At 52.8% G+C, this 12117-nt stretch overlaps 3 protein-coding genes across 3 annotated transcripts in view; 2 read left to right on the top strand and 1 right to left on the bottom strand.

Annotated features, from left to right (window-relative positions):
- The window catches only part of GTF3C1 (general transcription factor IIIC subunit 1), a 37114-nt gene extending 32820 nt beyond the window's left edge, over positions 1–4294 (top strand). The window contains exons 34-37 of the mRNA XM_028705481.2: positions 338–887; positions 1725–1764; positions 3029–3221; positions 3997–4294. Of these exons, the coding sequence (XP_028561314.2) occupies positions 338–887; positions 1725–1764; positions 3029–3221; positions 3997–4218 (1005 nt within the window). The 3' untranslated portion in view covers positions 4219–4294. The remainder of the gene's footprint in view (positions 1–337; positions 888–1724; positions 1765–3028; positions 3222–3996) is intronic.
- A 377-nt stretch (positions 4295–4671) lies between these two features.
- On the bottom strand, positions 4672–6922 carry POLR3K (RNA polymerase III subunit K). The gene is made up of 3 exons (XM_028705276.2): positions 6789–6922; positions 5651–5738; positions 4672–4879 (listed from the first exon to the last, which is right to left on the bottom strand). The coding sequence occupies exons 1-3, from the start codon at positions 6897–6899 to the stop codon at positions 4752–4754; spliced, it is 327 nt and encodes a 108-aa protein (XP_028561109.1). The 5' UTR covers positions 6900–6922; the 3' UTR covers positions 4672–4751.
- A 60-nt stretch (positions 6923–6982) lies between these two features.
- Positions 6983–11867, top strand: SNRNP25 (small nuclear ribonucleoprotein U11/U12 subunit 25). The gene is made up of 6 exons (XM_028705275.2): positions 6983–7126; positions 7205–7301; positions 8029–8134; positions 9237–9311; positions 10470–10532; positions 11478–11867. The coding sequence occupies exons 1-5, from the start codon at positions 6983–6985 to the stop codon at positions 10522–10524; spliced, it is 477 nt and encodes a 158-aa protein (XP_028561108.2). The 3' UTR covers positions 10525–10532; positions 11478–11867.
- Positions 11868–12117: the final 250 nt, after the last annotated feature.

The raw sequence follows: 12117 nt of genomic DNA on the forward strand, positions 1-12117 counted from the left end.
TGTGGGGTCTCAGAGTGGGTGATCTTCATAAAAGGAGGGGGAGGGAAATAAAAGATCAGGCTGAATTCAAATGAAAGGCCAGGCGGAATAGCTCTGTCTTACAGGCCCTGCGGAAGGAAGTTCAATCCTGCAGGGCCCTAGTCTCATGGGACAGAGCATTCCACCAGGTCGGAGCCATCACTGAGAAGGCCCTGGCCCTGGTGGAGGATAGTCTTGACTTCCTTAGGGCCCGGGACCTCTAAACTATGGTTATTCATGGACCTTAAGAGATCTAGTTCTGTAGGCTTTTGCTCTGATTCTCTTTGAGGGTGGTCCTGGTTTTCCTTCTCCCCCTTAGGACCTCATTGACCTGGAGCATGTGTTAGAAGTCGGCGGCCACACCACCCGACTGGTGGCAAGGAGATTCGCCAGCCCCTGGCTGCTGCACTCTGTACGCCTCAAGGAGGATGGCCCCGAAGTCCTGCAAGGCAAAGACTCTGCTCTCCCGAAGGACCCGGCTGAGTCAGGGGAGACGGAGCTCAGCAGGGCTTCTCCTTCTGCTCTGTCAGAGGAAGAACCAGCGAGGAAAAGGCAGAAGACGGAGGAGGAGAGTCTGGATGGAGAAGCTGCTGCCCAAGGCACCCAGAGCATGCCGGAAGAAGGAGCCAGCAGCCCTGCGGCCCTGAATGCCAGCCCTGGTGGCGCAAGGACTCCAGAGATGCAAGAAGGGACTGCCGCACCAGAGCCAGGCTCCATACGAGGCTGCAGGATGGACGCTGTGGGGAAGGGCAGTGGGAAAGAGGCCTCTGGCCTGAGCAGCCAGGAAGCTGAGGACCGTGGTGATCACACCAGGGAGCCACGCAAGGATCCCATCTCGCAGCCGGAAGCAGCCCCTGGCGACTCCAGCGGTAGGTGTGAGGAGCCCCACTGAGCTCCTTCTCCACACTTGGCAGGCAGGAGAAACTTCAGGAATGGGTTGGTGGGAGCCTGCAGCAGGATCAGGCCAAAGGGAGCCCCATCCAGGCCCACATCCTCTTCTCCTAGCGGCCAGCCAGGCAACTCACAGTGAAGCCCCCAAGCCGGACCTGAGCACACACACCCCATCCCTCCAGCAACTGGGGTTGGAGTAATAGGGAGGCCCTTTGTGCAGAGGCAATCCATCAGCCATTTTATTTGTATCAATCACTCGTTCCACCTTTCCACAGTTTTAACCAGGCTCTAATAATAATAAATAATAAATTTTTATTTATACCCGGCCCTTCCCGGTTCAGAAAACCGGGCTCAGGGAGGCTAACAACAAATTTAAAACACTTAATTGATGCAACAAAAAACAGCATAAAATACAGTATAAAACGTGAATAACAATAAATTCAGAATTCAAAAATCAATTTAGGGAGGAAATCCATCCAATAAACATTAGATGATCCCCAGGGCTAGCTGGCTAAATTAGTCCTATTTGGGCCAGCGAGGAGACCAGGGGAGAAATAGCTGTGGGTGTCTCAGAGTGGGCAATCTTCATAAAAAGGGGAGGGGGAGGGGGAGGGAAGGAAGGGCTTGCAGCATTTAAATAATTGAATAATTGCAAACATTAGAAAAGTAGTCATAAAAATACATTGGACATTAAAAAGTACACAACCAAATTGAACAATTTCCACGTGAACCATAAGATCCATAATCCATAAATAGGGGTGGACCCCTATTGTTGTGCTCCTGATGCCAGTTGTGCTTTCTGCTCTTTTCTCTAGGATGTTCTGCGGGGAAAGTATGGCAAGCAGAATACGAAAGGTGAGTGTGCAGAGCAGATGAAACGAGAGAATTCCCTTTGCTGGAGCAGAGCTGCGTCCAAAGAGTCACAACATAACTTAGATTAGAGCGGCTTCGGTGTTGCTTCAACACACCCACTTTGTAGTCAGAGGCAGTTCAGGACATTAGCAACCTCATTCACTTGATTCCCAGGACGTGCACCCACCTCAAAAGGTTTTAGGGACTCCCATCTCCCCCATTGGTTAGCTTAAGAAAATCTTGCTGGATCCGGCCCTTCTGCAGCATCCTGTTCTCACCAGATATTGTAATGGAACACAGTTGGTCAGGGCCTGATGCTGACCCCACCAAGGTTGCAGCCTCCGTCCCTGTATGGGACAGCTGCATATTCCCTCCCAACTCTACAGCTCTGTGATCCTGTGAAAGCCTGCAAGCAGGATTCGAGCACAAGGGCACTACCCCACCCCCCCGCCGTTTCCAGCAAGAAGCGGAAACTGGTATTCAGAAGCAAACAACAGGTATTCAGGTTTTCCCCACCAAACCCCTTGAGATGTTCCTGCTGCTGTGGCAGGATCTCAAAAGGGAACAAGGCTCCATTTGTGGCCAGTGCAGCACTTGTGCCGGTGGATTTGAGGGGTTTTCAGAGAGGGACTTCCTGCTGATTCCAGTACTTCTGGGACCTCTAGTCAGCTGTATTGTGCTTTGGAGACCCAACCTGCTCTAGGAGGTTGGCACCAGTCTTAAAGATGCCTCTGGCTCTTAAGTTGAGACATGAGTAGGCCTGGCTGGGACAGACCACCAAAAGCTGCTGGAATCTGCTCACTCACTGTGCTGCAGCCTAAAGCGGGGGCCTGGCCTTTGCCTGTGCATACAAGTGCATTATTATTTGTTAAATTTGTTAGTCGTTTTACCTTGCCCAAAGCAACTTACAACCAGCCAACCAAATAACAAAACAAAAGCCCATATAATTGGAACCAAGAAGAGAAATAAATTAGAAACATCCCACCCACTTCTAAAAGGCCAAAGATAATCAAAGGCCTGATTATAGAGGGAAGTTTTGGACTGGTGCCTAAAGATCAGGAATGTGCCAGTCAAGCAGGAAGCCACCCCAAAAAGGCCCATTCTCATGTTACTGCCTTTCGAATTTCCCACACAAGAGGCACACAAATAAGATGATGGTCGCAGGAGTCAGGTTGCTTCATGGGGGGAGAGGCTGTCCCCTTTGCCAATAGCAGCAGTGGTTCCGCTCCTCTCACTCTCTCTCCTTGCACCTCTGCTCTCAAAACAGCGCTGGTGGGAGCATCAGCTTTGTCGGCCGTCCGTGGCGCATCGTGGACGGCAGCCTGAACAAGCCAGTCTGCAAGGGCATCATGGAGGGGGTTCTCTGCCACATCATGACCAAGCCTGGCATAACGGAAGCAGCTCTGTGCCACCACTATTTGGGCGTCCTGCAGCCGGTGGCTCTTCTGGAGATTCTGCAGGTATGTTTGGTCTCCTGGGGTCAAGGTGGATCCCCTCTGCCCAGGTGTTTCCAGCTTACCTGCATGTTGCTGCATGTGTCCCTTCCCAGGGCTCAGCATGCAAGAACCGTGACTTGGTGGCAAAGAAGGGAATGGCCATATCTGCGCAGGCCCAGGGCAGAGGCAGGAGGTCAGCTAGTCCCAGCCTCTGTCTTAAAATAGAAGTTTATATATTTAGCCACATTTGTTTCCCACCCTACTTACAAGGCCAGAGTAAAGCACTTAGGCATTTTCTGGCAACTCCTATTCAGGAGATCTGGAGATGGAGCTGCACAATAGCTTTGGTTTTCTGCACCCTTGATGGATGCAGAGCAGGACCTGCCCACCCAAACTCCTACCATTGTTAGGGAGCAGAGCCTGGCTGTGGTGGCACAGGGCAAGGAAGGAGCCACCTCTGGAAAGGCCCACAGTTCTCTTTCTGCATAGGGACGGCATTTAGGAGGCACACTCCACCTTAACATGTGCCCATCAGCAGCTGCTATTTTCTTACATGTTGAAAATGCTAAATGGCCAGTGGTGGAGGGAACGGCGGTTCCCCAGATGCTGTTGTGCATCTCTCAATAGCTTCAGCCAGCATGGCCAATTGGGATTCCAGCAACATCTGGAGGGTCCAACTTGCCCCACGCAATGAAACCACTGCTTTCAATACAGCCTACGCCCAACACTTTTAAAAAGGTTAGCGTTCAGTAACTGTGTGTGTGTGTGTGTGTGTTAAATTCCCCCCTTCGCTTTACAGGGCCTTGAATCTCTTGGCTGCATTAGGAAATTCCACTTGAAGCAGCAGAGACCAGCCTCACTCTTCTCGAAGCCGACCCTTGAGGAGGTGGTTGGCAGCCCCAAACTGAGCAGCACGCCAGCCGTCTTCTATGAGCCCACTGTTGACTGCACCCTGAAAATGGGCAGGGTCTTTCCCTATGAACTGAACTGGAACAAGTGGGTGCAGATGGCTCCCTTGTGATGAGGCCTCTTTTGTACAGTAGGACAGTGAATGTCGTTGCGTGCTTTTGTTAATAAAGAGATTGTTTCTGTACCTCCTCCTGACTCTCAGCTTCTTGCTTGACCCTATAACACACAACTGGGAGGATACTGATGACGGTGGCAGAGACTGGCGCTGTGGCAGCACAGGGTAAGCAGGTGAAACACCTGAATGGCTGCCACTGTGGGCAAGGCAGTGGCTCCTCTCAGGTGGGGGTGGGAGAAGCTACTTTCATCTGTGGAACCTCAGGTCAAGCCAGCTTTTTAAAACATAGCAGAAATGACTGCAAAAAATTAGGATGCTCCCCTAAACACCAAGCTCTCCAACCATTCCTCTTGTCCCTTTGAGCAGGCGTGCATTTTGGCTCTGAAATGTGTAGGACGCAACCCTCCCTGCCCTTCTTGCGCATAGAGAATGAGAGAACATGTTTGCAGCTCTTTCTCATATATACTGTTTATTATGTACAAAGTAGCAGACACCCGCACCCCAGTTGCCCAGTCAGCTCCACTGTGGCCTCAGTCCCTCCAGCGGTGTCCGCACTGGGCGCTGCAGCACTTGTAGAAGGTGGTCATGGGCTCGTCAGCCGAGCGCGTCTGCAGCTGCATGAAGTAGGCCCGTGGGTGCTCACACTTGGGGCACGGCTCTGGGGGGGGGGGCGGGTGTGGAGAGACAAAGAAGAGGGTGTCAGGACCTGGTGGGTGGTGGAGTATCTCCCCCTCCAGGCCAGAGGGCGGCTCCTGCAGCCTCAAGCCCCCAGGCTGGCCAAGGCCGGAGATGATGAGGACCCTCAACCTGACAAGTGGGGCACTTGTATTGCATCTCCCCGAGGGCCTGGGAGAAAGATCCCCTGCCTGGAACCCTGCGGATCTGTGGCTGCCAGCCAGTGCTGACCACACTGAGCCAGGTGGGTCTGACTCTGCGGAAGGCAGTTTCCTGAGCTCCCTCTTAAATCAGAGTCACGGGGGTCAGAACCTTCTCAGCGCGAGAAGCAAAGCTACAGGGAACCAGGCAGAGGGCCTTCTCGGTGGTGGAATGCCCTAACATCAGATGTCAAGGAAATAAACAACTATCAGACTTTTAGAAAACATCTGAAGGCAGCCCTGTACAGGGAAGTTTTCAATGTTTGATGTTTTATCATGTTTTTAATATTCTTTTGGGAGCTGCTCAGAGTGGCTGGGGAAACCCAGCCAGTTGGGTGGGGTAGAAAGAATAATTATTATTATGGGTTCCACCTTCCAAAGGGGGCTCCAAGGTTCTGTCCCGACTGGCAGCATCTGCAGGTGGGGCAGGGGGAGAGTGGGGTAAACCCGGGATAAGATGCCTGCGAGGGGATTGGCCTGGATGACCCCTGGGGTTCCTCCCGACTCTCCTCTGGGAGGCCACGGCCCCCTTTCCCACCCCCACCCCTTGGCACCTGCAGTGGAGTCCACGTTCTCCCAGGCGGCGGCCCCTCCGAGCACATCGTCCACCTCCTTGAGTTTCGGGTAGCGCCGGCTCGTCACCTGAAAGTGTTGCAGGAATTTATGTATAGGTTGGGGGGGGTTGCCCCTCCAGCAGATATCATGCACATGCAGCCCACTACCAAAATCAGCACAATCACTTTTGTGACTTTTGTGATTTGTCCCCACAAAACACTTCATCACAGTTTCTTCCTATCTATTCAACGGGCCTCTGCGCCTCTGCTTGTTGTTTAGTCATGTCCGCCTCTTCGTGACCCCCTGGACCAGAGCACGCCAGGCACTTCTGTCTTCCACTGCCTCCCGCAGTTTGGTCAAACTCATGCTGGTAGCTTCGAGAACACTGTCCCACCATCTCGTCCTCTGTCATCCCCTTCTCCTTGTGCCCCCCATCTTTCCCAACATCAGGGTCTTTTCCAGGGAGTCTTCTCTTCTCATGAGGTGGCCAAAGTATTGGAGTCTTAGCTTCAGGATCTGTCCTTCCAGTGTACTGGCTCACTGGGAAAACTTCAGAAATTCATATAGACATGTGAGCTCAGCTACGCAGCAGCCCCTCTGCCTGAGTGATAATCCCTGGCATCCTGATACCTGAGTGCCAGACAGGTAGCCATTCCAGAAATAACAAACCCAGATGAAGACAAAAGGGTGGGATGAACTTGGCTGGGAAACAGGGCAGTGTAAAGATCTCTTTTGTTCCACTTGATGGGTGTTTGGTGGAGGGCAAGGGGAACCATGGGGCAGGGTCCAGGACGCCCAGATTCCTGCCACCAGACCTCCCCTTTCATGATGTAACCATGATGTAGTTTGGGGGGGGGATGTAACATGGGGATTAGCAGCTAATAAAAGTTTGGGGGCTCTTTTGTTGGGGCTTCCATCTCGTTCCACCTGGTGGCAGGTGGGAGTCCTGTCGCCACAGTCTTCAATAAAGACCAAGCCGACTGGCTGCTCTTTTGCTCTGCTATTCCTGGCTGGCGTCCTTGTTTTTTGTCCAAGGGAGCCTCAGATTTCTCCCTTAACAAAAGAGAGAAAGGGGGGGGGGTTGAGCGGGGAGAACCTCCCTCCCTCGGGGGAATCCCCTCCCCTCCCCCTCCCTACCTTGCGCGTGACGTTGCGCACGTAGGGGCACGTGGTGCAGGCGAAGCGGTGGCAGCGCGCGCCCTCCTCGGCCACCAGGACGTTCCCGCAGGCCGGGCAGAAGAGCAGCATGGCGCCCGCGCCTCCTTCGCCGAGAAGCCACGCCCAGGCACTTCCGCTTCCGGCCGGCCCCGGAGGCCACGCCCCTCCCCAAGATGGCGGCGCCTGAGGCGGCGGAGGAGGAGGAGGCGGGCGAGGAGGGCGCCGTGGACGCGGCCCACGCCGAGGTGCTGCAGCTGTGGCAGGCCGGCCTGGCGCGCCTCGTGAGGGACCCGCTGCTCTGCGACCTCCCCGCGCAGGTAGGCCGCCCGGAGGGGGCGGGGCCGGCCTCGCCTGTCGATCCCCGGCGCTGACTCCGCCCTCCTCTCCCTTGTCAGGTGACCCCCGAGGAGATCGGCTCGCAGGTGGCGCTCGAGTACGGCCAGGCCATGACGGTGCGCGTGCGCAGAGCCGACGCCCCCGAGGCCCCCATGCGTGAGTCGGCGTCGCCCCGCCCCCTCGGACCTGGCCCCGCCCCACATTCCGGCCTCGCAGGGGGGTGGGCTGGATGACCCCCGAGGGCCCTTCCGACTCTAGACTGAGCGTGAGGAGCAAACGCCCCCCAGCCTCCTCCCTCCGTGGCTTTATGCGCTGGAGGTGCAGGGAGCAATTATTATTATTATTATTATTATTATTATTATTATTATTATATTTATAAATTTATTATTTGTTATTTATATATTTATACCCGTTTAGGGCCCTGTTTAGGGAAGTTTTTAATGTCTGGCGCTGTATTGTTTTTGATATTTGGTTGGAAGCCGCCCAGAGTGTCTGGGGAGACCCAGTCAGATGGGTGGGGTATAAATAATAATAATAATGTATTATATTATTATTTTTATTACCACCCCACCCATCTGGCTGGGTTTCCCCAGCCACTCTGGGAGGCTTCCAGCAAAATATTAAAATACAATAATGCAAGCAAGCAAGGCCCTGGTTGCCCTTCCAGCCCTTTTCCCCGCACAGAGCCCACTTCGGGAGAGACACCTCCCCCCCTTCGCTGCCCAAGGCCTCTTTTCTTGCCCTGCAAAGCCCTCCCTCAGGTGGTGCTGAAGGTGTTCCCAGTGGGGGGGGGGATTAGAAGAGTGTCCTGAGCACCTCCTGGGTCCTGGCGGGATGTGCAAGATGCAGCCTGGGGGTGATGACGACGCTTTCTTCTCCGCAGCCGTGGTGGTGGTGCAGAATGCCAGCGTCCTGGACCTGAAGAAAGCCATCCAGCGGTTTGTGCAGCTGAAGCAGGAGCGGGCAGGGGGCATCCAGCACATCAGCTGGTGAGTTGAGCCCTTCCCCCTGCCCAGGACGGGTGGGGGGTCCTCCTGTGTGACCCTCCCAGGTGGGTGGGCTAGCCTTTAGTCTCCTCGGATCGGCTGCTCCCACCTGCTGGCCCTCCGCCCTCACATTGCTAACAGGCACCTTCTGTGCCAACTTTTAAACGCCTGCCGAAAAGCTTTGTTCCGCCAGGCCTCTGCAGGCGGCTACAAGTACATCCCACCACAATGGTCTGCTGGCGCCTGTTTTTAATTCTTTTCCTTTTAACTTGCTTGTTCAATATATTTATATACCACCGGATCACAAAAGTAAATCACCACGGTGTGCAGCAATATAAAACCATACAGTAAAATCATTAAAAAGTTAAAGGATTTCTGTTACGGAAATTACGGGGGGGGGGGCACATCTTTAAAGTTGTTAAATGTTACAAATAGTATGCATAAAGGTATCCTTTCGAATTGACGGCTCAGGGAAGTTGCCTAGCTTTAAAAATCATATAAAATCAACTCCTTTGCCAGTTTCCTTCATTCCACCGCCAATTTGCTTCATTGGCCAAGGACTTGGAAGCCACTTGGTCCCTGCTATAGACGTACTCATAGCTGTACTCATAGCTGTCAATCGCTGGGCAAAAGCTCTGCTCCGGACTTGCCCAGGTGGCAGACTATGCAAACCCAAGTTCTATTGTCCCTTTGTAGTAGGTGCTTAGAATGTACTTCCCAACACATATCCTGTATCCGCCTGTTGCCCCAACACATTCCTCCTATGTTAATGATGCTGTATGCACTGTATTCTGGGATATGGTGGGAAAGTTTTAAAAGTCCTTGTCACCCCATCCTCGGGGTTCAAAATTCCTCTTTGAACCTGTTGCGCAATAAACTTTGGTCTACAGCTATTGGCTCCGGTTGGTGGCTGGACTCCTTCCTTTATTCCGCAAGGACCCACGGGCTCTGCCCGACCAGCTGGGGGACTGAGCAGCCTCACACCTAGATTTTTCCCTAACAATTTTACTGCGTGGTTTTATATTGCTGTGAGCCACTGTGCTGTATTACTACGATAAAGCGGCATAGGAAGTATTTTTATAAATAAGCAAACCTCCCCTTGCAGGAAGTACGTGTGGCGAACATACTGCTTAACGTTTGGTGCAGAGAAGCTGACAGACGACAGGAAGAAGCTGAGAGAGTGAGTCACGGGAGGCTCCGGCCGGCCTTGGTGGGGCTCACCCAACTTGCTTCATTTTGGGGCCGAGTCCCAGGGAGGGTTGGGGGAACACAGCTGGAGTTCATTACAGAATTGTGTGGGGAAAGGAGAGGAGCCCCAGCAGTCAGGCGAGGGCAGGAAACCAGCTGCCCTGGGACTTGGGGAAGCCAAAAAAGGGGGTGTGGCTACTGTTCTCTCCTCCAGAAATAAACCATTGCGTTTGAAAAGCTGTGACTCTGGACAGGCTCAGGGTGGAGAAAAGGAGCAGGCTGGGGGTGCAGCAATATTCAGCGCAGAACTCAGCCTTTGAATTCAGCATCACAGGGCTGGCCACCCACTCAGGTGTCTTCAAGAGGAGAGGGGGCCAGTTCTTGGCAGATAAGACTAGTGGAAGGGGGAGAAAATCCCATCACTGTTAGAATGGCAAAAAAACTCTGTGAGTTTGTAGAAATGGCAAAATTGACGGCAATTATTAGAGGCCACTCAAATCAGAGAATAATTAGAGTGGGATGGAGTGAAGCAATACATGAAAAAATATGGTTCCGGAATTGAAATGTTAATAGAGAATGTGTAAAACGTGCAGGGGTAAGCAAGAAAATAATAATAGAATCAATTGAGTAATTATTACATTATAACAACACAAGATGGAAAAAGTAAAATATTGAGATTACACATGGGGAGTGGGGGGTATATGGGAACCTATAACATGATTCATAATATACCGGTAATTTGTTAATTGTGTTGTATTTACATATAGCAAAGGGAAGCCTAGAGCAATTAGATATATTTTAATTTAGGTAATCTAGGTAATAGGCTTATGTTAGAAAATGAATATGGATTTTGAATTTGATGTTTGTAATTTTTTTGGGGGGGGGGGTTTGAAATAAATAAAGAAAGAAAGACTGTTGGCCCTGTGGACAAAGGCTGTGGTCCCTGGGATGAGCAGTGGGAAGCGGGGGGGGTGTGTGGGGGTGTGCTGAGCTCCTGTGGGGAACAGTATGCTGGACTAGACGGGACGGTGGCCTGGTCCAGCTGCTCCCCTGATGTTCCTCGGCCCTTGGGGAGAAGGGTGGGTGGGTCTGTCACGACGGCAATGTGTGTGTTTTGGCAGACGTGTAACGTGAGCGACGCTATTTTTAGGTACGGCATCCGAAACCGAGATGAAGTCAGCTTCGTGAAAAAGCTCCGGAAATGAGCTGCCAGGCAAGTCCCAAAATACCCCTGACCTCTTTGCTGGGTCTTCTGTTCCCCACTGCTGCCCCACGTCTCGTGCTTGGCTGCCTCTCAGCAGCTCTGCTGAGGGCAGGAGAAAGCTTGTGGGGAGCGGGGAGTCTTCCCTCTTTGGTTCCACTGAATGTCCTGGACAGGCAAGGAACAGATTCCCTTTGCTGAGAAGGAAACCAGCACTGCTGAACTGAACTAGGTTCAGTAATGTGCTTAAGGCAGTATCAGAAGTGACCGTATACAACATGGGTAGGCAACCCCTGTGGGCTGGATCTGGCCCAATCGCCTTCTCAATCCGGCCCACGGATGGTCCAGGAATCAGTGTGTTTTTACATGTGTGCTTTTATTTAAAATGCACCTCTGGGTTATTTGTGGGGCATAGGAATTTGTTCATTTCTCCCTCCCCCCCAAAAAAAATATAGTCCGGCCCCCCACAAGGTCTGAGGGACAGTGGACCGGCCCCCTGCTGGAAAAGTTTGCTGACCCCTGGTTTACAACATGGTGAAAAGCTCTTGGGGGGAAATTGTTGTGCTTTTAAGCTGAGCATCTGGGGGTCAGTTTGGGAAATAGTTTTATTCCGTAGCTGGCAGGCAGAAGGTGCCCCCTCCACCAGCTGTGCCTGCCTTTTGGAGAAAGGTGCTAGTGGCTTTGTCAGGCGGGGGGGGGGAGTTTTGTTAGATCCATCAGCCTTGGCTGTGAGCAGATGCTGAAGCCACAAGGCTCATACTTGGTCCCCATAACCAACATGACCCTCACCAGGAGGGGGGCGTGTAGGTTTTCTCGCTCTGCACCTGAATGCAGTGAGGTTTTGCAGTGGTCAAGGCAGAAGCTCTGAGCTATATTCAGCTGCCCTCAAATGTTTGGAGAGCCCAGCAGCTGCTTCTCAGGCCTAAAGGAGCCTTTGGCCCTTGTCTTCCCTTACAGGTGCCCTTTGGGGAGGCTCTGTGAGCTCTGCTTGGCGTTTCTGAAATGGGGAGAGGCCACTCTTTGAAAGCCACAGCTGTGACCCAGGAGCACTTCAGACTTGCTCTGCTTCCGTCTGGTCAGCAACTGAGTCACCCGAGGGACCGCTGCTGCCAGAATGGGGGCGTCGTTTTGGACCCAGGAGGGCAAAGGTGTTTCCTCTGAGGCTGGCAAAAGCAGCTATGAGTCCAGGTTTGAAGAGAGTGGACTGCCTGTGAACTGGGCGGATTTGGAAGCAACAGCCACACAGCCACACCTCAGCAGCGGGTGCCCAGTGCCCAGCCAAAGACTCTCACCCACTGGAGGCGTCAGCCTTAGCTGGACTTTCAATAAAGTGCATGAGCAATGGGAGGCGGCTGTGTTGTGATTTGGAGAAGCGGCTCTTGCAGAATGGGGTAACGTCCCCAAACCCAGGAGGAGCTTGCAGAAAGCGCAGCCCAGGTGACTTGGGGGCATGGAATCATAGAAGCCCCCAACTTGGTCCCCCATCCTCCCTCCCATCACAGAATGATTCACCCCAGCAGAGGGCATCTAGGGTCTCTCTCAGCATCAGGGGGCTCCTTCATTTTGAGGGTCTTGCCTTCCCTATCCAGGGGTAGCT

The sequence above is a fragment of the Podarcis muralis genome, chromosome 14, assembly GCF_964188315.1.
Source record: "Podarcis muralis chromosome 14, rPodMur119.hap1.1, whole genome shotgun sequence".
NCBI lineage: Eukaryota > Metazoa > Chordata > Lepidosauria > Squamata > Lacertidae > Podarcis > Podarcis muralis.